Source organism: Oryctolagus cuniculus, chromosome X (assembly GCF_051225735.1).
Source record: "Oryctolagus cuniculus isolate XC-2025 breed Fujian yellow rabbit chromosome X, ASM5122573v1, whole genome shotgun sequence".
In the NCBI taxonomy this organism is placed as follows: Eukaryota; Metazoa; Chordata; class Mammalia; order Lagomorpha; family Leporidae; genus Oryctolagus; species Oryctolagus cuniculus.
Window position 1 is genome coordinate 29,369,499 of NC_142888.1, and position 24,321 is coordinate 29,393,819.

Here is a 24,321-nt window from a genome sequence, read left to right on the forward strand (position 1 = left end):
TCTTGGCTTACCTCTTTAGCCTGGGCTGGCCTGGCCTGGCCTGGATGTTGTCGGCTTTTAGGGGGTGAATCCTCTGCTTTTCAAGTAAATAATTCTAAAATTCTAATACCACCATCATATATTCTAGAACCTTATCTTTCTCTTTTTTGAACCCTCCTACCACATCATAGAAGATGTCCAAGCACTAGCTACATGTATCTTATAGTTCACAGCACAGTAAGATAGAGTCAGAAAAAAAAAAACTACTTATACAGGTCAAATTTTTGAAGATACTTTCTTTTTATTTTAAAACATGGAAATAACTCAAAATTTGAGCTTCTAGGACCACAATATATTTGAATCAAATGTTCAGAAGATGAGCCAGGCTGCCATTTTGGCAACAAGCTTCACATGGACAAGTGGATGTTAGAGAATGATGCCCAAGACATGGCTAAAGCTATAGCACACCCACAAATAAATTCATACTGGGTTGTCTAATTTGCATGCAGGAGTATGGTGCATTCTCCATGCCACTAGAACGTATATGCCTTTTCCATAGTCAGTGCAGGATCCGTATTTGTGCAAGTCTTTAAAAGTCTGCTCCCTTACAAACGTCTACCATAATTTATTTGCAAGAGCCTTCGGGTGACAAATTCTTTATGTCACCTTTGCTTCCCAAAAAGTCATTTCTGAATAATAATTACAACTATCAAGAGTTCCAGCTTTACCTAAGAGAATCATTTGTTAGTTATTTTAATGTCAATTTGCTGTCTATGAGTAAACCTGGCTAAACATATCCATATGCTTTGCATCTGTAATTTGAAATCGGTAACCTATAGCGGCAATAGCAACCTTAGACCAAAATGACAGGATTAAAAAAAAAAAAAAGCAGAAGATATTCCAGAAAGACTTGAGATGTCCTGCTTTCCAAAGCAAATTCTTCCCTGATATGCACCAAACAGTGACAGCCTGACATACTCTTGCATGGGGGCCCACATTTTCCCACTCCTGCACAATGGCTGGAAACCCAAAACAGCGTTCAGAGCCAAAGGGAAACATAACTGAATCCGAGAAGGAACCAAAAGAAATTGTACCAGGGAAAGGAGATGGGAACTGAAAACAAGTTCCCAGAGTAGCTCTCTCTGTCAAGAACCATGTGGAGTCTTTACGCCTAGACTATGCAGAATCTTGTGGGAATCGCTGCATCTCTTTGTGTTTGTTTTCCTTAACTCTTTTCTTGCCAGTCCTTCCTGGCTGGTTGGACTGCCTCTGCAGTGGTCCCATCCAGCAGCAAGCCTCAGGAGCTGCATTCCTCGCAGTGACAGGACAGGATGTACCGGTAGGTGGCAGTGAGTCGCATGCCCCCTGAGCAGCGCAGCCGCAATGCCTTCAGCTTGGAGGTCTGTGGCCGGCAGCAGTGACAGGAGGAACGGAAGGGTTGCTTGAGAACAGTGCTGAAGGACACCAAGGGCTCAGAACGCGACGCCTGGCTGCAGTGCCCCTCGCACCTGGCCAGGAGCACCATCTGGGGAAAGAAGAGGAGGTGGTTACCTGCGGAGTGGCCAAGATACCCCAGCATCCTTTGAAAGACCTTGACCCTTTTTATTGGATTCAACCAGTGGCTCTCAACCCTGAGTGCTAAGCCTTAAAAAAAAAAAGTCAACAGCCAGTCCCCATCTTAGACTTTTTAAATTAAAATCCCTATGGGTAGGACTCAAGGTTTTGTGATTTTTCAAACCTCCTTAGAAGATTCTAGAGCAAACTGAGACTTTAAAACCATTGGACCAGGCCCACCACCATGATGCTCAGATTAAAAAAAAAAAAAAAAGTCAAAGAACAAAAGAAGTTTCTCCCGCCAGGTGATGGTCTCTATTGGCCCAATGCATAGTGATTCTATCAGTAACAAAATGCAGAAACTCATTCAAAATCTAAACTGAGGAGTAAATAAAGAATGACGACACACGAAAAGGCGATTGATTTTTACAAGGAATCAGTAAGCAAAAGGAATATGTTTCTGAAGAAGGAAACGGGACAGCTGAGTAATACTTAGGAAGGCATATTCTGGGTGATACAACTTAGGACAAGACAAAGAAATAGAGACAGGGCATGTTGGGGGCTCTACGATGATACTCTTTTGCTTCTACACTGAAGGAGCCTGACATCTGTGTCATCACATCTCTATCTTCAGAGTCATTTGGAGGGCAAATATTAGGAGGCACCCATTCTAAGATCAACTGCATTTCCAAAGGTTTGGGTTGGAGTAACAAAGGCAGTATATTCTTTATGGTGGCTCTTAACGTGGCTTTAGCAATGAGTCTGATTAAAAATTACCAGTTATCCCCAGGAAAAATACGTACATAAGCACACACTCAGTATCTTGCATAAAGCCTAAAGAGATAGCCAAAATGCTCATTTATGTATCGCCTATGTAAATCCTGGTATCCAAGGAGTGAAAGTCATGGGTGAGGTAGGATGGAGCAGTTTGATTCATATGTACCAAGGCAGGAAGAAGGTTGGGGAACTTGGGATTGCTGGTCCCTGTTTATGTGGGAGGATCTGGCTTAGTGAATTATGTTTGAAGCAATGGAGAAAAATTTGCCCTATAATTTCAGAACCAACAGCAAGATCATAGAAAATGGAACTGTTCAAATAAAAGAGCAAAAGATACATATATGTACATGAAACCTTTTGACATTTACCTTTATAATATTTTGAGCATTAGCAATTATTAATAAAGGCTCACCAGCTATTATCTCTGACATCATCCTATAGTGCAGAATTAAATACCCCAAAATTCTAAGAAGGAAATGGCTGGCCCATCTTTCCACAAAGGGGAGAAATGGTAATTATAGATCATTAACATCATCATCTGAGAAGGTGCCAGGGGTAAATGCAACAATCACTTGGCAACCATCAAAGGAATATAGGATATGGGTTGGGGGTGTGGGGGACAGTAGGGCTTAGAGAAAATTAACCTGGACTAGACCAACTGATTTGTTTTCTCTGAAAGACCAGAGGCAGAGAAAATGGCAGCTATAAGCTGTTAGGATTTGCTTGAAGGTTTTTATTCTATTCTCCCTGTTCTTGACATTGATAGGCATTTATTAATGATCTGAAACAGAGTTGGACAGATTACGTCATAGGTTAGTAGTGCACAGGTCAGTCCCTGGTACCCAGCCCCCATCTCCCTAATGAGAAAGTTCAAGATCATCCCCTTCCACACCTGTGAGAACATGAGAAACTAGTTGGAAACTAGTTGGACATCTATCTCTGTTTATGTGTGTTGGGAGGTGAAGGGGGAGTTGGAAAGATAAGACCCAAAACTGTGTGTCATTAACGAATGGAAGGAAAAACCATATGCATTCCGGTTTACTCTTGGGAGCCCACATTTTAGCCTCTGTCATTGCCTCACTTGTGTTTCAGCACTTAATGAACATCTTCTGACCTCTTCCAGACCAGGGCATCTCAGGCTGAAGTGTGCATGTGAAAATGCAGGTCCTGATGGAGTAGCTCTTGGAAAAGGACCCAAGATTCTTCATTTCTCATAAGATTCTTGTTGATATCAGTACTGCTGGGCTGATGCCCAAACTTTGAGTAGCAAGGCTCTGGATTCATTCAAGTTTCAGGACTCTGTTGGGGATGGATCACTAGACAGCAATCATTTAGCTAATAGGAACATTTATTGAGTGATGACAACATGAATTATTGTATTTAATCCTTGTAACAATCCTCCAAGAAAGGATAACATAATTGGTGATCCATACTATTATTGTAGATGAATAAACAGAAGCTTTGGAGAGTCCCAGTTCCTTGCCCAATCTCGCATATCTGGAACAAGGCAGAGTTGGAATCAAACCTGGATCTGTCTAAAACCAGACTCCTGATCAAAACCACTGTAACACCTGTCCCCTGCCATGAAGATGTTTTCCTGAGACATGAGCCAACCCAAGCCCTTCTCTAATGTACACTGACTTGTCTCTAGATCCCTGATTGTGTCATTACCAGGGAACTACAAGTCTAACTTTTTCTTACAGACTTCTTGGGACATGACATCACCATCCTCAAACTCACATGGAGCTGAACCTCCCAAGAACCCTGACCAAGTGTCCCCATTCAGATCAGAATAAAGACCTACCTGTCTTCATCCTACAGCAGGATTTTGAATTTACCCCAACTGAATGTAAAACTTCCTTTGCCTTTTTCTCCGCACTGACCACTGTGCACCCCTGTTTCCATGATATACCTGAAGCACCTCCTTTTCCTCAGGAACAAGATTCCTTCATGTTGCTTCTCCCATTCCTTCTCTTACCAGCAACCTCAACAAATGGACTGTTCAGCACATCTCAGGGAACCAGGTCAACCTCCAAAGGGTCTGGACCAGGCTGGGGGCACCAACAGATTTACAGCCAGAGGAACAAAAGGCATGGGGCATGGGGCACGGGGCATGGGGCTTGGGAGGGTGGGTGGGATCTCGGCTCACTCCAGCTGGGATCTGGTTCTTTCACTCAGGTCCCAAATCAAACTGATGCAAAGAGGCCTTTGCACATAGAACACCTCCCTTCTCTCTTTCCTGTTTACTTGGATGAATTATGAGGGCCATAACCCACCCTCCCTCCCTTCCTTCCACCCTTCCTTCCTTCCTTCCTTCCTCCCTTCCTTCCTTCCTCCCTCCCTTCCTTCCTCACTCCTTTCCTTCCTTTCTTCTTTCCTTCCTCTCTGCCTTCCTGCCTTCCCTCCTTTCTACTTTTGTGTCTCCAACATTTTCCACAGCATCTTCACGTAGTAGACATTCAGTATAAATTTGTTCCTTTAAAAAAAATTAAGTCAGATTCCTCAAGCAGTCAATTGTGTTATCAACTTGATGTTCCCGACTCTCCTCATTTTCCTACCACACTACGAGCCTTGTGGGCAGTGGTAGGAGAGGATTTGGGGGCCCTAACAACTCTCTCCTAATCTCCAGGCTCAGCCTTTGACATGCCAGGGCTCTTGTCCTCTGTGAATTTTCCTAGGCTTTGTCTCTTGAGCCATCCTCCTCCTTCGTTTTGTTGCTGTCTCTCTCTTTGTTCCCACCTGCTCCTCTGGCTCATAAGAGTTCAGACAACCATGCCCTGGCTCTAAGTCCTGGCCTGGAGCCACCGCCTCTCAGTCCTTACCCAACTTGGACTTCGCAAGCCTGCCCTGCCAGCTCACTTTCCAACCTGGGTTCCTGAAAATCCCTCCTTGGCCCAAGTCCAGAATTCACCCCCCCCCCATTAGCCCCTCTTTCTTCCACTCACCTGATGAGGGAGGTCAGACAGTCAGGTCTGTTTCTCTTTTACTTTTATCCTTATTCTTAACACCTCCCTCTGCTCTTCACCCCATCCTGAGTTTAGCAAGCACCACAATGAGGTTCATTTCCCTAATCCTTTAAAGCTATAGGAGATCCCAACGGTTATTGAGATCTCAGTAGTGACTGAAATAGAAAGTGAGTCAAAACACCTGTCCCGTTTATAAGTTCATCACCAAGATGGCAGCATCATTTATTAAATGTCTAGTATATGCTGGACACTTTCTTGGCTGCTTTACATATAGCTCTGCCAACACCCATACCCACAACTTTGAACAGATACCTCCATTTTACATGGGAAGAAATTGAGACACCAAAGAATTACTTAGCTTCTTCCAAAGTCACCCATTTGACAAACTGGAGCTGGATTTGGAAACCAGGTCTCTGTCACTTCAAAGTCTGGGATGCTTCAGTTCCCGTAAAAATTCTCCAAGCAGCCAGTTTCCACTGACCATCGACATTTGAGCCTATTTGCTTTAGAGCCTTTATTCACTCCAAATACCAAGAAACCATGTCATCCCATGAAGATTCGAAAGGAATCTACTACTCCCAGGATCTTTGGTATCCATTCCCAGGAAGTATCACCACTTAAAGCCACCAGGGCATCTTCACCTGTGGCTACACTGTCCTCCTTAGTGAGACACGGGCTCAGTCTTCTCTGCCTGCCTTCACCTGAGCCCTTTCTTCAATTGCTAGGAGATGGCAACAGAACCCTGAGACTGGCCAGCTGCAAGAGCAGGGCTAGGGTGACCTGAGAGACTCATTGAAGGTGCCCAGAAAAGGTTTCTCTTCTATTTCATTTTCTAGGAAAAATGCTGACTATAAGTAACTTGTTGGCAGGTCAGAAGTTGAGCCTAGACATCTAAATAGTGGTTCCTGCATTTGACTTACATTGTTCCAACATGAAGCACCAAGTAGCTGAAGAAAGAGGAATGTTCCAAGGTAAACATTGTTATTTCTGCACTATATGGCATCAAGAAACCTACTGAATACTTCTTTTGGGTTTCAGCTTTCTTTACTGAAAACATGGAAATGACAAAGCCTGCCAGCACAGGCTCGTTGGTAATGTTTAGCACACTTAGAGGAGTACTTCAAAAAGTTCATGGAAAAATATTTTTTAAAAAAGTTTATTTTGGTGCAATAAAACCAAAGAAATCCATGCATAGCTTTTTTTAAATAATACGCATTTTCCATGAACTCTTTGAAAACTCCTCATACACCTGGATTTCAAAATATTTTGCACCAAATCAAACTTATCTTTTAATTCTATTTTCTGTGAACTATTTGGATCCCCCTCATCGTACAAGGTACCTGACACATATTAGATGCTCAAGCAAGTGTCCTAACCCTTCCCTGAGACTGAGTCACACACTCCCCTCCATCTGTCTTCACAAAGTCAGACACTGGACAGATGTAAGTCAGGAAGTGTTACCAATCTACGGGCAAACAGCAGACACTTGTCTAGTAAATAATGGCCCTTGAACATGATGTTGACAGGAAGTTTGTGTAGAGAGGGAAAAAAATCTACTCTAGTCTCTTTTACCAAGAAGACACTAGGATAGATTGTTATTGGCTGCTTTCTAACAGGATAAACATTTTATCCCTCATCTCTAAAGGTGAACAATTTCATTAAATGAGACCCATGAGAGAGAAGATTAGCTTGAGTTTGTGAAAGTTAAGAATTATAGAATACTTTTAAATGAAAACAATTTTGTTTCTGGTTACATAGAGCAAATCTAATCCATAAAAGGTCTGGGTAGTCGAGATTCTTCCAGGCATACTTTATAGCCAAGAAAGAAAGGTTTATCATCATAAGCACCATTTACATAAGATTGCTATATTTGGGACAGTTCAGAATGTTTGAAAATAGATTGTTCCCATGAAATGACAAGCATTTCTCCTACTATCACAATTGTGCAGTGTTATTTACCACAGCGCTCTGGAAGAAACAAAGGTGACCAACTGTAGACTGAAGTCTGTTTCTAAGACTCATGCTCAGGCAACGTGAGTTTACTGGGTAAGAGTTAATGAGGTCTGCTAATGATGTCTTTTCTTTGCCCTTCCCTATGTCAATGTGATAGTTGCTAAGACGTGCCTCCATCAGTCTGCTTGATCTTTCCAGATTGTTTTCTAGTTTTTAGAGATGCTCTATTTTCTGTGTTACTTCCTGTCATCACATTGACACTCATTTTTAAGATAATTTTACACCCCCCCTCCTTTTTTTAAGAATCATGACTATGAAGGAGAATGCAACAGGGTAAAAGTCATCCATGGAAACATAAAGGGAAGGAGAAGAGAAGGCAATAATTGTTCCAGCCAGCCTTACTTGGGCCTACAGTTTCTCAGAAATCATGATTGTTAAAGCACTTCTCACATTTTTTTCTCAATATGGCTTAGTTTTCTTTCCCTAAGGAGAGATTGTAGCCTTGCAAAAACTTACATTCATCTCTTTACTGCAAATACAAATAAGATCCAGGAAGTCTTTCTTAAGTGGAAAATCTTTATTTGTTCCCACAGTCATAGACCTTATTAATATAATGGTTAAAGTAATGTGACTCAAATTCTGATCCCCCAAACTGAAACAAGTCAGCATCATTGAGCCCTAATCACAGAAGTTATGGAAATTTTAAAAGCAGACTGAAGTCATAATGCTTTCAAATGAAGGGTGGAGAGATTGACTTATATGGTCTTAATTCAATTCTAGTGGTTGATATTACAAAAAAACCCTAATTATACTGGTAATTTAAAAGATACTTGCCATATGAGAATGCTTAAATGGTTTTCGTCTCAGGACTGAGAGTGAAAATCTCTGAGGTTGGGCTAAACAAATTTGTATTTACCAAGTGTGGACAAATTTCATTCATGTGACTGTTTGCGAGTAGTGACACTTGTGAGAACTCTCATTTGGAGTTCTGTTCCACCCTCCAATGTGCCTTCTTTCTGGGTGGTCCATGTGGCTGGCTGTTCTTGGTGGTCTTTTAAGCATCCTATTCCTTTGCACACCTAGATTCAGTGTTGAAGTACAGGTTGCCCATGCAAGAGATATGCAACCTGCTCCAAATAAAAGTGATTCAGATAATCGGTGTAAAAATGATAAATGATCAAATTACCACCCTGTCTTTTGAAATCAATATCACATAAATGTAGCACGTGGAGAAAGGCCAGGTACTAAGTAATTTCACCAAGAGAGCCTTTGAAGAGACCTCCAAGGAGTGTGTCCGATGGCTCAATCACACAAGGGAACTTCAAAGGGTTCATAGAAAATAGAATTAAAAGATAAATTTATTTTGCTGAAAAATATTTTGAAATCCAGGCATAATTTCTTTGGCACATGCATTTTCTATGAATTTTTTGAAGATCTCTTGTATTTTTTTTGCATCCCCTTCCTCTTTATTGCTGGTGGAGGTAGGAGGAGTGATGGTGACATGTAGGCTCTATTTTACTTTCTTGAAAAACAATACTACTGCTCATACATTTCACTGCCAGGGTCAAGTAATATACTCCTACTGGATGAATGCGTATATGGCAACTTAAGCAGCTTTATTGACAGCATTATAAAGCATGATGGGAAGCCCTAGAAGAATGAGTCTCCCACAAGCCTTGGGAGACAGCTATATGCCTCAAGTCTGGGCCATGATCATAGTTCTCCTCCCCTTGACAAAGAAATATGGCTTCTGTCCTGTTTCCACGGGGGTGCTACCTTCACAGAGACCTTGGTCTTACCTTGGAGCTACACTTGTACAATGGGTGACTGATAGAATCCACATAGTGGTGCCTCATGCAGCGTCGAGGATCTGAGTCCACCATGAACGAGCTGTCCGTTTTGCTGTCTGTATCTCCCATTATTGCCAGCAGGGACAGCATAGAAAAAGATGCAGCTAGTACATGATTTCTCATTGTTGTAAGGAAAAACTTCTCCAGAAGAACAGCAGAGGGAGGCAGAGGACAAAAAATTGGAGATGCTTTAACCTAGGCTCCAGATCCTTTCAAGGAAAGGGCAGGATCTGGCTGAAGCTTTCTGGTTGTCATTGTCCTTTGAAGGCCGGAGTTGTGTCTTATTCTTTGCTCTCGCAATCCATCATCAGAGTACCTGCTGCACAGCTAGAAGGAAAACAGAGATTATTGTCCTCAGAAATGTTTACCCAGAAACACTAATGGGACCCAGGAGGTAATGAGTAGAATATTTCTATGTTATTTTAAGTGGAGAATATCAGTTTCTACAGTGTCATTAGCATAAGCTGTCATCCATTTCACTCCCCCACCTCTACCTCATAGCAGGGATCCCCATGGAAGTGGATACCCTGGTTGAATGGAAGCACATTTTGACTTTAACTGCTGGAGTCCATGATCTTAGGGGCAAGAACAGTTTGAACCCCATGTGGTTCTGGCCAGCCCTGAAATGGGTGGTCTCGTCTTTATTCTTGGTTGGTAGGGTCAGGAGAGTCTATTCAGCTTCCGAGTATACCCTTTGGTGTTAAGTGTCAGCTTACAGGGCAGGTAAGAGGAGAGGGGGCAGGTCATCGCTAATGAACACAGGACATGTCCCTTGGGAGCACATTTTCCACATGCAAGTCCATGCTCACCCACCCACCTAGTTTTCCACTTCGGTGCTCTGGGCTCATCCTGTTTTGGTTTTAAGCACCATGCCACCCAGCATCAATGACAAACTGCGTCTGAAATACACATTATGCTGACTGGCCTCCAGCATGGTTAAGGCCCCACATGTGTATTTGCCGACAGAGTCACATTTTTACAGAGCCTTTGTGGCCTGGGCCCATGGTTTAATTGGGAAAAGAAAGTAGTCATTGGAGCAAGGGCTTACCATTAAAATAGGAGCATACTGTAACAGTTTGCTTTATTCTTAGAACCATACTTCCTGGACAAAGGACTGGGGTCTGGAGATCTCCCCCAAATCACTTCACTAACACCCAGCCATTGCCAACACTGATGCTTTTTTATCACACCAGAAGACAGAGAGTATCACAAATATTTTCAAACATTTGGGAAAATTGACATTTCACCCCAAACCAAAGGAACATGATAATTAAAGCTTTAGAAAAACTTTTTGAAAGCATTTCAGATAAAAGTTTGATTACTCTGCTCATAGTACTCTTTCATAAAAAAAAAAAAAAAAAACCTCCCTACCCATGAACAGTCTGAATAAACAGGACAAGGTTGAAATTAGAAGTTAAAGTCAGTATCAGCCAATTGCTTTTACCCTGATAGAATGAGTGACTTCAGACACACAGAGACTTAATTAGCTGTCTTGCAAGAGTGGAGCAGAGAATTCTAAGTGGAAAAAGGTGTGTGAGACAGGGCTATTTTAGGACAGAGCCTCCCTGGCAATGGCAAAGCCTCAGAACATGAGTTTTAGGGAATCCTATAAATTTCAGAAAGGGCTGAGACCAGCAGTGAAGGGATCCACCTAGACCCCAGTCCCTGCACTGACTGTAATTAACTGGAGGACCTTGCATGGGTCATTTAAACTCATCAAGTCCATTTCCTCATCTGTAGAGTAGGGAAGTTGGAAAAAATGCCATCTGCTGTCCCTTTTTGCTCGAAAATGCCACCACTTGACAGCTATGATTTCAGCTCCCACCATCTCCATACACAGGAGCAAATCCTAAAGTTGTGGAGGCCCTACTGCCACACAACTTTGCATCACTTTCCTTTGTGTGCATGCTAATGGAATTAATCTCATTAAAACGAATCAAATCTGTGCTCAGTGTTCCAAATCAGCAAAGGATTCTGAACAGCATTTCTTGTTTTCTTTTCAGCTGCATAGTGCAGATCTTTCTACACACATTATCCTGAAACTCAGCAAGACTTTAGCTCAAAGAGCCAGAACTTTCTTGGAGTCCATGTTCAAAGGATGCAATATTACTGACCATTTCCCGAGTTTCAGTATGACTAAATTATCCCAGTTGGTTGGTTATCTGTCTCTTTGAGGCTTTAATTAGTCTCAGAGAGGGAATTGATTAGATTCCTCCTTTCACCACTCCAGTCTACAGATATTTCCCCCAGGAGTCAATGGCACAAGGATGAAGGGAAAAGCAGATATTCCAGTCCTGAGCTCCCAGCTGCCAGCAACTTCTCTTCAGAGTCATAGCCAGGAGGTACGGTTAAATGAGCACAGCAAGTTAAAGAAAAACATGTATATCATGATGGCAAGAATAAGCAACATCAATAAGAAGACTATACATATGTGTATGTATGTTGATATTTGTAGACATTTCCATTTTGTCTACTGGAAAGAAAATACAAGTAAAAATTCATGGCAAAGGCATATTATGAAGAATCATACATGGATTTCAAAATTGTTTGCATGAAAATAAACCAATCTAATTCCATTTCTCATGAACTTTTAAAAGTATTGTCATATAAAATACAGACGATGGGCACTCTCATTCACTTAAGAGGAATAAAAATTAAAATACTTTGAGATACTTTGTTCAACCAATCAGATTTATATAAAGATTCCAAAGTCTGTGGCATGGCTGTTGAGAACAGGCCCATTTTTGAGTCAGTGCAGTATAAATTGGTACAACCTCTGTCAAGGCTAATTTGGCAATATTCTTTAAAAACGCAAAGGTTTATAATTTAAACCCAGAAATTCCACTTCTATGTATTAACCCACATGAATTCATATGAATATGGCTGCAATAACATAAATTTGGAAACAGCACAAATTATCTATCAATAAGGAAGTGATCAATGATATTGCACATTATCCATACAATGGAATACAAGGCAACTATATGAGGGGTTTCCAAAAAGTTTATGGAAAATGCACATTACGAAAAAATTATGCATGGAGTTTTGAAAAATCGCACCAAAATAAGTTTTTATCTTTTTATTCCATTTTCCATGAACTTTTTGAAGTCTTCCCACTCTTCCAGGTAGACTGTTTAGTTCTTGTACACGACTGCCACCTAGTAGCGATAGCCTGAATTGCAAGCACAATTTTAAAAGAATAAAACACTTCTTGCAAGCAAATGCTATGAAATTTATACCAATAAAGAGACAATGTCACATAAAATGTAACTTTATTATCTGATAATGTCTCTTTAGTGATGGTAAACTGAATCCAGAAGTAATGATGAAGAATAAAATAGTGACAGAGAGAATGTTGCATCATCACAAAGATTAAAATAAATTTTACAATTCCAACACACAAAACATACTTTTTGTTCAGTTTTTATATTAAAATGAAGTAAAAATATAAGCAACAATGTAAATTTGCCGCAAAACTCACAAAACTCTCAAAACCAAAAGTTAAGTTTCTTGCAACATAATCCTGGGTTTTTTGTTTGTTTGTTTTTTGCCTTAAGAGTTCAAACTATATGAACTAATTCTGTCCTGCTCACAAAGAAATAGGAAATAGTTTAAGAAAGGAGCAACGTGAAGTCAAGTTGTCTTAATATTATGTTAGTCGGAGTGTGCATGGGCGAGAATGTGCAAAGTGCGGGTGGGCAGTGGAAGACCTCACAAAGAGGAAAATCTGGAATTAAGGAAATTCACCCTACTGAGATCTCCACTTCCTGGCAGCTTAGGGATATCTGCTTTGGAGAAGTTTCTGTCACTTTCTCAAAAGTAAATTCATTCCAGTTTGTCTTAATTTTTTATAAAGCCATGTGTCATAAAATCAAACATTGCTTCTCAAGATTTTAGACCTCAGCCCAGCCGAGGATGGAGAATGAGAGAACGACTCTCTTGCTGAACTATCACCCTGTGGCTGCTCTGTGCTCTGGGTACAGTCTCTGAGACATGGACTTGGCCAATGTACAGAGCCCGCATTCTAATAGCTCTGAAGTGGAGCCTCGCCGGCAGGAGAGGCACGTAGGCTGGCGTGCCCGACTTTGGAGCTACCCTCCAAACGATACCAGTGGAAAAGAACAACTGGTGCCCAGATTTCCCCACCTGTCATCCTCAGCGAAATAACATAGCAGCCTCCTGGGTGAGAGATGATGTTGTGCCCCACAGATCAGCTCACTCTTGGGCTGACCTTCTGCCTGGCAGAGGGTAGTGTGCTGGTTTCACACAAGTTATTCCAGCAACAGGCTAAGACAAGCAGCCTGTGCCAAGAATGGCCTTACTTGTGCCCTGCGTACCAGGCAAAAGAGGGCATGCTTTGGTGTCCCTCTCTCTCCCTTGGCTTAGATAGAGATACCAATGTATGCACATGTGTCTTCCTGCGGCTCCTTTCAACAAAGATTTATTTAACAGCTATTCATCAGGCACCTACTATGTGTCTCCTTTTGCTCCAGCAGTTAAGAGATAAGGGTCAGGGGGAAAAAATAGGTCCTATCCTAGATCCCTCTTCTGGCTCACTGCATCTATAAGCAACGAGCCTTGGCCAGTTGTTTTCCTGGGTAATTCTTTGGATATATTGATAAATTCCCTTAATATTTAATTCATAACCAACATGCAAAGCATTATTTCTTAGTAGGTGAAATTAAGATGATAAAATATAATGACTTTGGAATGAGGTCAATGTATCAGACAGAAGCGTTTGAAATTTACCGTAATTTTAAAAAATTATGGCATGAGCTATGACTAAGGTAAAAATGGCAGATCAAGGGGCCTCCCTCAAAAGAATTGCCAAAAACCACAAAGCAAAGCTGTATAAGGGATCTGCAAAAAGTTCATAGAAAATGCATATTATGAGAAAACTATGCATGGATTTCAAAATGTTTTTGTAATAAATAAACTTATCTTTTACTCCCATTTTCCATAAGTTTTTTTTAAGTCCCCTCATGTAAGTGTGGAAGGAAGTTTGGCACTAGATTACAATTCATACTCTGGTTGGAAAAGCAAGAAACTCTGTTCTAATTCAGAGAGTGTGACGTGCTAAGTAGCCCCTTCCTGGGAACTCAAAGAATTCCAATGGGATCTAGTCAACTAGATGCCTTGGAGAATCAGTCAGATGCCTCTTCCCAGGGCATTGTGTTTATAAACTATAAACAGGATGTTGGATTTTAGGAAGCATCCTGCATGCCCAATGCATGGTTTTGAATATGTTTTCTATCTGGAAGAGCCTGACTGGTACCCAAGAAGCCCAGGCTGAGTCGGAGGCAGCGGTACTGACTGTGAGCACTGTCCAGTCTCCAGCCTGCCAACCCCAGCTATGTCCAAGAATGGGAAGCCACAGAATCAGCGGGGAGGACGTGGCTCCTACCCCTTTCATCTCACAGGTGTCCATTCTACAAGGAGGGGTCAGGAGAGGCAATGCGACCACAGGGCTACCTAGGGAGATGGAAGACAGCATCCCTGCAGTGAAACAACAGTCCTCTGGCCAATGACAGGACTCCGTGTTCTCCCAGCTCGCACTGCTAAGCAAGTGTGGCTGAGCTCAGCAGCTGGAGTGATAGAGGAAGATGAGAGGGGAGAAACAAAAGGGAAGACTACAGCTGGGGAAGAGAGGCAATAAATCAAAATCGTGGGTGCTAAAACAAAGGACTAGGGATGGAAATAATTTAGGGGGATGAACCAACTGTCAAGTGGCCCCACCTGTGTGTGTGTCCTTGGCTTGAATAGTTTTCTTGTCTAGGGAGTGACTAGAGTGGGAGGACTTGACCTTGAGGCTGACTGAAACTCAAATTCCTGGTTTGCAGATACTGTGAGGACATCCAGGGGAACCTCTCATTGTTATCCAAACTCCCACTTACCTACCGCTTTCATCTTTTTTTTCTCAGACTCACTGCTAGCCCATGTCCCTAGCTTCTGGATGTCCCAGCATTTTGCACTCACTTGTGAGAAACATTGGATAACTATCCCACTGCATTCTGAAATCTAAAGAGCGTTCTATTGTTCTCTGATCTGGTAGGCGGATCCTCGAGTCTGAATCCCACCCACCCATCCTTGGCTGTGCAATCTTGAGTAATTCATTTGCCTTCTCTGGGACTCAGTTTCCTCATTTACAAAATGAGCAGTTTGGTCTAGAGGCTAAAACGGCCCCAAGCATTCCTGACAGCCTACAACTCTACCCAAACTTCTCAGAGTACTGCACCTGCATGAGGGCTACCTACTCCCTAAAGCAAAATCCTACAGAAACAGTTGTTTCCTTACTCGGGGAGCTGATGATTGCAGAAGAGTCCAAATGAATTCTAAGGTGGTGGCTGAGCCAACACTGAAGGCCAAGCTAAAACAATTTGCCCCTTGATGAGGTCGTATTGGTGGCTCAAAATAAAAATAGCCCTTAATAACCAATTGACTGAGTGCTTGCAAAGTGCTACTAAATGTGGCTTACAAATGAATAAGATCCTGTTACTAATAGGAAGCAGATAGTGAGAATATTTAACCAGTTGCTATTTTTCTTAAAGCTGTCTTAACATTTGGGTTGTTTCTTTCTGGTCCCCACCAAAGCGTAGATAGGGAGATGAGCAAGGCCAAAAAACAATCATGCTAGGATCAGACTTCTTTCATTTGATGATAATGATCTAGGCCAAGTTCATCCTTCTTGTACTTTTCTTAGGAATGACATTTATTGCTAAACAGAGCTTGAACCCCAAATCCTAATGCCATCTAATGGGGCCATCTGTGATGCTCTGACTCCAGATAGGAGAAGAAGATTGGTTAGAAGAGTGGTTGTCTCTGCAGATGTACAATTAATAACGTCTTAGTGGTCAAGAGCAAGGCCCTCTGCTTTGTAAAGCATCACAAGAACCTCTGTGCTAGAGGAGGAACATTCCTGCAGCCCAGGGCTAGGGTTTGGATGCAAAAGAGCTGATCACTGCATAGGGTTCTTAGATCCTATGCTGGGCATCTGTGGGCTTCTATGGTTTCCATGGGAAGACTCATTCTGGGATCTAAACAGCTGACCTAACTAATTGAGTTTCACAATACAAATCTTGCATAAATTGGAAATGATCAGGTCTGATGAGTATTGGGAAACAGTTTCCTGTAGAAGTCTTCTCTGGGGTGCCTGGGTTATTTCTGTAAATCTTGCCACCTGACTCAAAGCTATGACTGATATGGTCATGAACTTTCAGAAAATGCCTAGTGGTGGCCTTTCTTTGGAGCCACAAATCAACACAGAGTCCCGTTCCATCGTTCCATGAACAGGGAAACAAAAGTGGGAGAGAGGAAACCATAGAAGTAACAAAAGAGAAGAAAGAATGATTATTAGTTGATGCTCAAAATTAGTTGATGCTTCCCTTCATGTCATCCACTCCCTGCCAGGAAGGAGGAATTCACGTGAAGAATGGGACACACTCCATCTTTCACCTTGCACGAGACCCTTTTGAAAGAAAACAGAATTCTGAGCTACCCAACCCAGGAGACTGAGTCCTGTCAAAGCATGTGAATATACACCCTCCCGGTGGAAAAGCACAGACAGCCAGGTGTTGTGGGGACCCTGGCCCACTGAAATAACTGAAATAACTCAACACTTGCTCTGCCCCTGGAGTGCTGGTTGCGGAACGGCCCTAGGAGAAAAGAGGTAACCCCTGTCCACTCTGGGTACCAGGCTCCCTCTTCCCCCCGGAGCCAAATGAGTGTGTTGGCTTTCCTTCAAAGTGTCCAGCAAACTGTTTCCAAAGTTGCATTTGAAGCTGCTCACCCACAACAAGGTTTTGGAATGGTGAGTAGTGATCTCACCTAACAGCTGTAGAGCTCTCAGTCAAGAATGAGACATTAAATAATAGGAGTGGCACAGTCTCCCCATTCCCCATTCAATTTGCTTTTTCAGTCCCATGGTGGGATTTGAATATCGAATTCAACCCTATTGCGATCTGGAACACTCCTGCGACTTATGTCAAAGGGGCAAGATTCACATAAAAGTCACTCGAAAATCCATTTCCTTAAATTACTAGTAACCATGAACTGGTGGGGCTCTTGGTTTTCTGTTTTTATTTTACTACAGCCACGTCTTTTGATGGCCAGCTCTCCTGTAGCAGTCCTATTCTGCTGCCTTTGGATTTTAAACCTCAAAAGAAACATTTTCCTTCTGAAAAGGAGTAATTTTCCATCATTTCAGGGGGGAAAAAAATCACAGAAATGTATCACTCCTAAAACGTCCCCTTGAGTTTTAAAGGAAAATTGGATTCTGATTAGGGATTGGATTTCTTTGATTCCTCACAGCCATATTAGGAATGTGTGTACCTGCGTTTTACTTGGGGTGGAGGGTGAGGGACATTTTCTTCACTTGAGGAGTTGACCTCTTTTTCAGGTAAAGAAAGGCAACTTCAAACCCCTTCCTGGCAGGGAGTGGGTAAAATGTAGGAAACTTTTCCTTTCTGAAATTGTGCTATTTGAAAAAATTGAAAGGGCAGTGGCAGATTTTGAACATCAAAAATAATTCCTCCTTCTCTCTTCTTGTTTCTCCCCTGACCTGTTCTTTACCTATTTTTATTCCTTATGGTTGAAAGGATGGAAGAGGACTCCACGTTTAGGGTCATTGGTGGTTTGGGGCACTGTAGGAAGGTCGCCCCCAAGCATCTTCTGACAGCTCATCAACTTTCTTGAATGCCTTAACCTGTTGCCCTTTCATTTTTAAAGGATACTGCAATTGGTTGGATCAGAGCTTAAAAGAAAAAGTTGGGATTCAGCCAGGCCTTGGAAGAGAGCAAACTGTCTGAAAAATTTTTAGCTGGGAGAGAAAAAAAAAAAAAGGGGGTGGGGTGGGGGGGGAGAAAAAGATATCTACTGCAAATCTTATGCCTGGTTTGAAGCTGCTAGTCCATGTTCCTATCCATGTTTTGACATGAGGGTGAAATGGAGCCCAGTTGGATGCATTCATGATTACAAGCACGGGGGGACATATTGCCCAATGAAGCTACCCATTCTTTGATTCTCCTGAGTCAGCACTCTTTCTAACAAGAAAGTAGTTGTTCCAGATTGTAAACCCCATTGAGGGTGCCACATTCTCACTGTTGAAAATGGGTGTAGAGGATGTGACTCCTTGCGATAGCCATCAGGAGCTGAGGCCTCTGAGAAAGGGGACAGTAAGCATGAATGGTGCCAAGCAAACTATTGCCAAAGACACAAGAAAGAAGTTTTGCAGATGTGAGGGAGGCTGGCATCAGAAATAATGCCATCGGAACAATCGCCTGAAAAATTCCAGCGTGTGGGTGTGTGAGTTTGCAGCATGCAACCTGCACAGTCAAGCAAGCGCTCATCTCAGTACCAGCTTCCCCTGCCCGGCTGCATGCACTTGGGGCATTGAAAGGACTCCTTGCTCAGCCTTTATTTCTTCCTGGAATCAGACACAGAAGTTGGTGGTTGCTGACCTGATGGCTGAGGAGTGGGTACTATCCGCTGGAAAGCTGCCACTGGCAGGGGCAGACAGGAAAGCAGGAATGCTCTTAATGTCCTCCCAAAGAAAACCTTTGATGGACAAAAGAGTGGTTGTATTTTTACCCTCTCCCTTCATGCTGCCAGCTGTCTTTAAATAGATCCTGTAGCCTAGGGACTTGTATGGAATAATTCATATTAAAACCCAAGAAGTGGAAGTGGAGAGCAGTTGATTCTTTCTTCTCTTTCTTCTCTCTCTCTCTCTCTCTCTCTCTCTTCCCCTTCTGTCTTGTCAAGCTAACAGGAAAAGGCCCATTTTAAATCAGCTGTGTTGAATTTTTCCTTTTGGGTCTTCTAATGACTTTAGCTCATCCGGAAAAGACAAGCAAAGCCTGCAGGAAAAGCAAAGGAATAGAAAGCCACCTTGTAGATAGTTCTTAAATACCTTTTGGTCCCAAGGACATTAGCAGAATCTTTTAAGGATGCTATACCGGGATGGTTACAAGAGACTTCTTAGAAATCTGAAGCTCAATGATCTGGTTTATTCAATTTGCAACTCATCAACCAAACCGTTGTTCTGTTGTTAAGAGAAAAAGAAAAGAGAAAGGAGGGAGGGAGGGAGATAAGGGAGGGAGGGAGGGTAGAAAAAGAGGAGGAAAGAAAGGAGGAAGGGATGGAGGGGAAGAGATGTCTTCTATCTCCCAAGTCCTGTGCAATTTTAGTTCAGGTCAACCCAGAATCCCCTTGTCCCTGTTCACCAAATGGGTTTCATAGACATTCAGGCCTGTGCTGACTCAATGAAAAGTCCTGTCTCTCCTTCTTTCTGTTGGGGAGGAGGGATGAGAAAAGGATGAGGAAAGGGGGCAGGGCTGGACCCAAGGATCCAGGGAGCTTTGTTCAAGTCCCTTGTCTTGAAACAGAGAATGACCACATTTCTTTTAATGTAGGCCGAAGTGCATCCAGCCATTCCCATAGCACTCCCACCCCCAGGCCTTTGCCGGAGATGTCCGGGTCACTGTGATGGTATGCTTGTCGTTGCCAACCCGGGTCACTCCAGCCCTGCTCTCGGCGGGCCATGTGGCTGCTCCTCTCCGCGAGTGGGTTCAGGCTCGGGGCTACAAAAAGCCCCCCGATCCTATCAGCCCAGGGAAAGCTGGTGCCAAGAATGACATCCTGGGAATACTATGGAGATGGGGAGACCTCATGGGCTGTTCTCCCTGGATAGCACAGGACCCCAGGCTGAGTGGAAAACAGGCAGAGCAAAGAGGAGCTCACAATAGAAGGAGCTCAGGCAGAGCGAAGAAAAGGGGGCGGGCTGTGCGCAGTGGAGAGCAAAAAGAAAAGAAAAGCCACATGCCACCCAGGAAGATTCCAGGGCGGGCTGGAGGAGGTGGCGGAGGAAGGACTTGCAGGAAACAAGTACCCAGACATGGCACTGCCAGTCTAGCTGGATTCTTTTCTGAATTAGATTATGCGAAAGAAAGAGGGGAAATATATAGCCGGCCAGCTGTTCAAAGGCTTACAACCTTGCTTTTATTGTCTGGGTAAGTTGGTGAGGTGGGGCATCAGAGGAATTCCAAACATACCATCCCAGAGAAATTTTAATATGTTCCACAGTGTCATACACGAAGAGGAAATGACAGCTGATCACAGCCAGGACAGGCCACAGCTTCCCCCTTGGGCCTTAGCACTTCTCCGTCTTTCCACCTGCCTCCCCATCTCCTCTGCTCCTGCTGCCCTGGACAGAGTGGCATTGACTGGCTGTCATGGGAAGAGGTGAGGAGGGGCGTGGCGTCAAGGCCACTAGCCAAGAAGCTGAGGGCTGCATAGGGTGAGTCAGGCACCCTGGGGAGTTAGAGGCATTTCAATCCAACCCTGGGGGATGATTTGCTGATAAGGGAACCAAGTCAAGGTCCCTGGTGATGCTGTCTTCAGGGTTTTTCCCAGTAACCTAACCACCTGATCAAACACGACCGGGCCATTTGCAAGCAGCACTGAGTGTGGCTCTGCCAGAGACCTGAGTTTGGGGAACAATTTCTGGCAGCATCTTCCCAGGGGCCTCTTGAATTTAGGCCAAGCTCAGAGGTTATGAGTTTCATCAGTCCTGGGGGTGGGACAAGTAGGTGGTGGAAGACAGTGACTGCATCTTCTTGCATGCATGTTTCTAATTCAATGACTCATCCAGTGGCCTGGTGTCAGCTGCTGAATAGGTGACTCACACCCGTCCCGGAGAGACACAGCACGTGATCCTTTCCAAAGGGTGCTCAGGAGAGCAGAGGGAAGGCTTCAACTACTCTTTCTCCAGGCTTCTTCTCCCCCAGACTGGAAAGATCCCGGCCAGGTTAGCTGCGCAAGTGAGCTCTACCCAGGAGCAGGTGATAAAGGAACCCATTGATAAGTAAGAGTCATTTCAAAGCAATCTAGGCTCTAGCAGCTATTTTAAATGGTTCTATATAACCAGAGCATCATTGCCTAGTTTCCCCACTGGCAAAGCCCATTTCAGTTCCAAAATCGAACTGGAGATTGCATTCAGAGGGAGAATTAGGGTGTGGGACAAGGTTTCCTTCGCCTTTGCATCCATCAAGAGTAGCATAGTGCTGGCATATAGAAAATGCTTCATAAATATTTATTAAAAGAATGATGGAATGAATAATTAACCAGTAAGAATAAAAGTACTTGAATTGTGAGTTCCTCAAATAGAGTAGAAATTGCTGGCCACCACTGGTGGCTGTAACCCTGAGAAACTCACCGCATTTTTCAGGGGCTCGGGAAAATAAATGAGTTGGAAATTGTTAAATGTATTGAAAAATGATTTATTTTTCCCTTGCCAGTGTCACTGGAACTAGAATTAAGATTGAAAACTCCACAGGCACGTTTCCATCTGTGGGTGTCAGCTGCTTACGCACAGTCCTGAGAAGGTCTCAACCAGTTCTCCCCAACCAAATGTATATTAAAACAAACGATGCAAAACTCTGCATTTTGCGCTCAAACACCCTCACGTAATGATCTGAATGAGAGTCTAAGAAAATTGTTCGCAGTCGGCGAACGCTTTGCTAACAGCGGTAATTTTTTTTTAAAAAAACAAAACAAAACAAATCCCTGTAAAATTGTATTGCAAGAGAATGCATAGTATCCTTCACAGGCTTTCTGGAATAGGGACTTTCCCAAAGTTGTAAATTAACTCATTGCCAAAGTCAGAGTTGCTTTCAGCAATGCTCCTCGTTAGGCTAGCTATCAGGGCAAAATCAGAAAAGTCTCTCGTAAACCTTGTCCGCACTCCACAGTGAAAACTGGGCAGCGATAGGACTCTGAAGTTTACTTTCAGAAGCAAGACTGGTGAGGAGACACCCAGCAGGTATTTCCGTCTGCTCTAAAGGCTCCATTGAGAAGCATTCTAGGGTCCCCACTGTCTTTGGCGGACACTCTCAGCCTGCACTGCATTTTAGACAACGTCTGTGCTTTCAAATGCACCTGGTATTCAATGCTATGTGTTGGAGCAATTTGCCAAGGCCAGTGCCTTATAATTAAAATGCACTAATATTAGAAATGAAGAGAGACTTGCTTTGCAGCAGCCATAGCTGTTATTAATGACAGTTACAAAGAACTGCACGTGGCACTCCCATCTTGCCAAACAGTTTCTTTCCCCGCACCTGAATCACAGTAGAGAGGAGAGTCTGCCTCTTTCCTGGAAGCTTTTCGGGGCTTGTCCTTTACAATGAGCCCCAGTCACTGCAAGTTCCAAGTCATTAACATTCTGGACACAATCAAACTTCCCGTTCCCCAAGAAAGAGTCCTGCCCAGGCCTCCTACAGCTCAATTGTTCATTTAAAGAGAGAACTAGTATTCAGGAGGTTGAAAGAAGCCTCCAAATATTCCTCAGGTGTCTGTAGGAGTCCTTCCTACAGGTCCTGGTCCCCTGGGCTGGTAGGAGCATCCTTTCTCCAGCACTCCTGGGCCATTGGAGTTTTTTGGTCGAGCTGCAGGGACAAGCTGACTACTAAAAATAAACCCTTGCAATAAGGCCAAGGCAAACAGCATGCATTTCCTCGGACTTTTTACCCAATCAAAATCATACAGTAAACCCATCCTCATCCCCCCCCCCCCCCAACCCCGTGCTACCCGAACGCATCTATGGAAGCGAAGTGCCGCGCGTTGGGATAAGGAGCCGGATTCCTGCAAAGCCTGACACCGAAAGCTAGAAATAAATGTTGCCTATTGTTTGAAGTCATTCTGAGCGCCCCGGCAGAGCCCTGGCAGGAGATCAGCAGCATACATAAGTAGTAATAAAAGTAAACAGTGCGCTTTTAACCTCGCAGGCTCGCCTGCGTTCATAGTGCCCCCATTGTAAGTGGGATGAGGGCGGTGGGGAAGACACCGGGCTCCGTGAATCCATGTCGGCGAGTTGCTGCTGCGCTGGCCCCTTTCACAGGGTCAGATATACGAACGATTACAAAGTTACGTCTAACTACGCAGAGAGTTTGCAAAGAAAATCTCTGTAAGTCGAACCAAAAGATATTTTCCAGCTTCTCTGGGAGGCTCCCTGCTCTGTCGCAGACTTCAAAGCCCCGTTCATTTAAAAAACACAATGCTAGCAGGCTACAGATTAATGCAAATTAAAGTAATGCAAATTTAAGTGGTATTTAAAGGTTGTCTCTTTGTCTGCGAGGAGGTTGAAATGCTCGGTTTGGAAAGAAGTAATTTCCTAGGCGAGCCGTCAGCGCTTGTTTTCCTGCTTACCTTGGGAGAAAGGAGGGCTCCTTTCTTCTCAGACTTTTCTGAGAGCTAGAAAGAGGTCCTGTTACTTCCAAATGCTTTTGTTCTTCTGTCCCTCTGTCACATGGCTTGCCTTTTATATTTGCAACACACAAAAGTTAGGACTGTTGTTTAAGCGACACAGGGAGAGAGAGAGCGGGAGAGGGAGAGGGAGAGAGAGAGAGGGAGAGAGAGAGAGAGAATGTCAAATGGAAAAGTGCCATTGGAGGCATATATCAATCAGGCGTGCGGCCACAGCAGCGCACTAGCAAATGGGAATGCCACGGAAATGTGAGGCGCTCGTTATCGGGGACTCACAGCCGCTGCCCACCGCCCGGCTCCCTTCCACAGAGCATCTTAGCATGGGAACGGCGTAGAAGAACAAGGGCAAGGAAATCTCCCCTCCCTTTTCTTTCTGGCTTTCTTTTTTATATTCTGGAAATAATAAGAGGCTAAATAAATATTCTGAGTTTCCTTCCTCCACTTATTTATTTATTTGGCAAGCATGTGGCTGCCATTAAGAGGTACCAGTCCGCAATAGAGATGCATAGTTTTTGCAAAGAGAAAGCCAGAGCGCTATGCTCTTTAACGATTCAGCAGCTGCCTGGGATGAAGTTGAAATTCTCAGTGAGAGGGGAGAGAGATGGGCATCAGAAATCTTCCTCAGGCGACGCTGTGGAAGCAACGGTGAAACGCTGCCCTGTTTGAGCACGACGTGTGTGGGTGGTGAGAGTCCTCCCCCCCCCCAGCCCCCCACCCCCGAGTTGTTCATCCATTAAATGGCTTTGAGCAGCAGAGACAGGAGGAAACGCACAATGGCACTTTAATAAGCGCCTTCGTCTGCATCATTTAGAATCAAACTTTAGATGCGATTTCGAAACAATGAAAAGGTGGACCCGGTGACTTTTTGAGCTCGAGGAGGGTGACGCTACCAGGTAAGGCCAACTGCCCACGGCCACGACTTATAAAAGAGTGACAAAGGTAACTCTGTGTGGGGGTTAAGTACCTGCAGCGGAACAGCGCTGTTAGGG

At 43.6% G+C, this 24,321-nt stretch overlaps 1 protein-coding gene across 1 annotated transcript; it reads right to left on the reverse strand.

Moving 5' to 3' along the window:
- Positions 1 to 260: 260 nt before the first annotated feature.
- NDP (norrin cystine knot growth factor NDP) lies at positions 261 to 23,967 on the reverse strand. The gene is made up of 3 exons (XM_002719873.6): positions 23,276 to 23,967; positions 9,029 to 9,406; positions 261 to 1,504 (listed from the first exon to the last, which is right to left on the reverse strand). The coding sequence occupies exons 2-3, from the start codon at positions 9,200 to 9,202 to the stop codon at positions 1,277 to 1,279; spliced, it is 402 nt and encodes a 133-aa protein (XP_002719919.1). The 5' UTR covers positions 9,203 to 9,406; positions 23,276 to 23,967; the 3' UTR covers positions 261 to 1,276.
- Between the last annotated feature and the right edge of the window lie 354 nt (positions 23,968 to 24,321).

Bases quoted from the DNA above. Each gene is read 5' to 3' on its own strand.
- NDP (XM_002719873.6), bottom strand. From the start codon at position 9,202: ATGAGAAATCATGTACTAGCTGCATCTTTTTCTATGCTGTCCCTGCTG. The intron at 1,505-9,028 runs GTAAGACCAAGG...TTCTTTCCCCAG, and splicing joins TGTACAAGTGTAGCTCCAAG to ATGGTGCTCCTGGCCAGGTG.